The 3,672-nt window shown below is 39.7% G+C and overlaps 1 protein-coding gene across 1 annotated transcript in view; it reads right to left on the reverse strand.

Moving 5' to 3' along the window:
• Positions 1-3,672, reverse strand: part of LOC101864665 (chitin synthase chs-2) — a gene marked incomplete in the record, with an annotated part of 76,643 nt that overhangs the window by 19,607 nt on the left and 53,364 nt on the right. The window contains 3 exon segments of the mRNA XM_013085801.2: positions 1,669-1,748; positions 2,266-2,423; positions 3,243-3,333. Of these exon segments, the coding sequence (XP_012941255.1) occupies positions 1,669-1,748; positions 2,266-2,423; positions 3,243-3,333 (329 nt within the window).

A 3,672-nucleotide genomic window follows, 5' to 3' on the forward strand; every position in this document is an offset into this window, starting at 1 on the left:
TGTGTGTGTGTGTGTGTGCGTGTGCACCAGCGCATGTGTGTTTTTGTCTGTATTTTGTTGTAACTTAACCAATCTAAACACTATATAAAAAGCTTGATTTTTTTTCCGACTTGCGTGGGATGTTCAGCTTGCTGAATTTAAAAAAAGAAAAAGACAGAAAAATAATCTCTGCTTTCAGTCTCTTCAGAACACGCCAGCACACACTATTTTTTTTCTGAAGCTATTCAAAAGACCAGGAATCCCAAACCCCACGAAAACCCCCACCTCTTCTCCCCTCTTTTATGTTCACAAACAAGTTGGCAATTCGCTTGATACCCTTTAGAACCGAAAGCGTATTTAAGTATTTTTAAGGGTGTACATAGCAGAACAGCGGTCACGCACCAAAGCCGACTAGCAGCATTCCGAGGCGTTCGACGTTATATAATTCAGTTCGCAACTTGAACACTGTCACTGTCAACGTGAACGCGTTTTATCAATTCTTGTAAATACTACACACTTTAGCCTGTCTTCATTTCTGCTTGTAAAAGGCATAGATTCGAATTCAGTAGCGCTGTTTAACTGTCTATCCGAAAATGTTGGAGTTATTCTTCTATACTTCGACCTGTAATATCTCTACACAGCTACCCCAGTGGCCGCGCCCCTCTCCTTTCATTCAGCCATTTTGATAAAAGAAAGGACGTTTCGACATGCAGTCATGCGTTAAGGGCAAGATTCCCCCCTAACCGGTTTTGCTGTCTGCCAAGCCATTTGAACTATTCAACCCCGCAAGGTCTACGGACACGGAGCGTGGGTCCAATGATGAGAGAAAACTGATTTTAAAAGACCTTAGCTTGCACTATGCGATACTGGCGAGAAAACTACGTCGAAAATCCTACTAAACACTACAGTTGTTTATTTTTCTTTTCAATTCACTTCCTACTTTAGTATTTTTATTGCCAAACTATACTTCCATGAAATCACAGTTTGGACAAAAAGCGTTCTAAAAAGATACTCAAACTTTTCAATACAGACGGACCCCGCCCTTATTTTGTTTGGGTTTTTTTTTCTTCTACAAACGACTGCGTAAAAGCGGGATTAAGATGTTTGTCTGTCTAGAACTGGCATATTTTTATAACCCCATGGAAGCTGTCAGATAGCTTTTTAAATTCGTAAACTCCAAGTAAATCGCAAAAAGTCGTTCAAGGATTCAGGGGGCCTTTGTTTTAACTTCGTACTGAATACACATTTCCTATTTTGAAGGCGTAGCATTAATGGCCTAGCACCAAGAGTGACGAGATAGGAAACAAGTACCACAAGCGTTCATTTGAGTACAAGTCTTAGTGCCCACTTGTGTTACTCGATCAACTATGTCATTGTAGCTCCTGCTGGTTTTCTGAGGGTATATTCGTTAGCTTTCCTCAGTTCACTGGGTTTTTTTTAATGTAGGTGTGTTACGCCCCCATGGACGCAATTTAGATAATTTAGGATGTAGGCTTCCGACACTGCCTGGCAGGGACAGCCCAGACTCAGAGGGTACAACATCCCAACAAAAGAGACCAAGATACTCGAAAAAGATTCTCTATGATAGGGAATCGAACTAGGGACTCCAGCGTGCGACAGCGAAACGACTTATCGCTAGACCACAGATGCCGGTTATCCTACTGTAATTAATATTCTGATTGTGCTTACCTTCAAACTCATAGTAATCCGGGTCTTGAACATTGAAATAATCCTGCGCGTTCCTTCTGGCACTCTGGTCAATGTCTAGTCTGAAATATATAACAAATGAGCAATATGTCCTATTAAAAAAAGCCCTGGTGAGTGGGTTTAATACGCCTTTCAACGTTGTTAAATTATTTAAGAAACGGAACCTCCGAATTAAACTTCCATCTATAAATAAAAGTTTCTAATGGCTTTCTACTTCCCTTGGAAGACGAATTTTTCATATTGGTTTGAAACAAATAGCATCAGCAAAGTCAAAACCTAAATAAAAGTCTTGAACCCTTTAAAGTGAAAAACCCATATTACTATGATAACTTCCATAATAACAACAGTAACAGTAACAACATCATCATCAACAACAACAACAATAACAAAAAAACCCCAACAACAAACAAAACAAACAAGCAACAACACCATAACGAGAGCATCACCAACAACAGCCGCAACAACAGTTACAACACAAATGATGACAACTGCAGCAACAGGAAAAAGTAACTGACTGAACAACGATAACAACTGTGTTACAGTTATTATAGAAACACGAAGACAAACGGTCTCCTGTACCTGAACAAGGACTGTAGCAGCTGCCTCATCTCTCGTTCAGTTTCGTGCCACATGGTAGCGCACACATAGATCTTGGGCACAACGTGTTCTCTCTGGCGTCTGATAGTGGCGTCCGTACTGCCGCTGTCCATACTCACGTCATCGGAAAAGGCCAATTCCTGAAGAGAGCCATTACTGCAGTCAGAAATGCCCCATGTACGAAATAAGCTTTTTAAACATTGATGACTTCTGGCCTATGTTGTATCGATAACTAGTAGGGAAGGTTTGAGAGATCGACAAACGTTTCAAATCACGTTGGTTCAGAAACAAATCTTTCAGAAGCGAAGCAAGAGGCACCAAACTCAAGAAACCTACTTCGCAACCAAAATCCCTCTTAAAAAGTACGACAACGTCCAATACACAACCAAAGTGTAGAAATAAAAATATTTACTTAGGGTGCTTTTTCCAATATTTTGAGATCTTCGGACAGGATCTTACTTTCAAGACAAAACAGTGAATATTATTGGTTAGTAGGTTAAAGTAATATTGGGAACCACGATTATCTCTGTTCCCTTTTACTCAATGCATACAAAACACATACAACATGTAAAAAACACGTTTCATGGTCTATGCTGTTCAGATTGTCTCAAAGAAAAGCCTTACTGAAACGTGGTTTTCTGATTTTTGTGTATTTTAGAAAATACACATAAACCTTTTGGCGATCTACCCAAGCATATTTTGAATTACAAGGGATAATGTAAAGAAAGAATGAGGAGCCATTGGCACCTATTGCCTGCTCAAACTCCTACTTTGCAAACTTGAGACTACGTGTTTTGGTAGCTATTAACCCTTTTGTTCTGTTCATCTAATGTTATATACATAAAATCACATAACACTCACGGACCGGAAACAGAGTCAACTGCCCAGACGAGTGTATCCTATGGTGGCCCAACGATCCAGAGGATTGCGGGATTCGGAATGAAAGAAAAGGAACTTACCTTGAGAATGCGTTCTCTATCATTCCTTCGTCGATTCAGCAGCAAAGACTGCTCTATGAGAACCCCACAGTACTGGGGTAACAAGAACAACCTGGGGACACACAGACATGCAATTGCATGAAAGGTACCGGTCTATATCAAAAGTTGGAAAATCTACAGAAAAACATGATATAATGTTATCGCTTTGATGATGATGATGATGATGATGATGATGATGATGATGATGATGATGATGATGATGATGATGATGATGATGATAATGATGATGATGACGTATTGCTTTTAACACTATTTGTACTCTGGTTTTAAAAAGCCTACACTAAAAACGTATGAATGAAATTTTCTTTAGGCAATTATCATACTAGGATCAGACAGAAAATGAGAGAGAGAGAGAGAGAGAGAGAGAGAGAGAGAGAGAGAGAGAGAGAGG

The sequence above is a fragment of the Aplysia californica genome, unplaced genomic scaffold, assembly GCF_000002075.1.
Source record: "Aplysia californica isolate F4 #8 unplaced genomic scaffold, AplCal3.0 scaffold00016, whole genome shotgun sequence".
NCBI lineage: Eukaryota > Metazoa > Mollusca > Gastropoda > Aplysiida > Aplysiidae > Aplysia > Aplysia californica.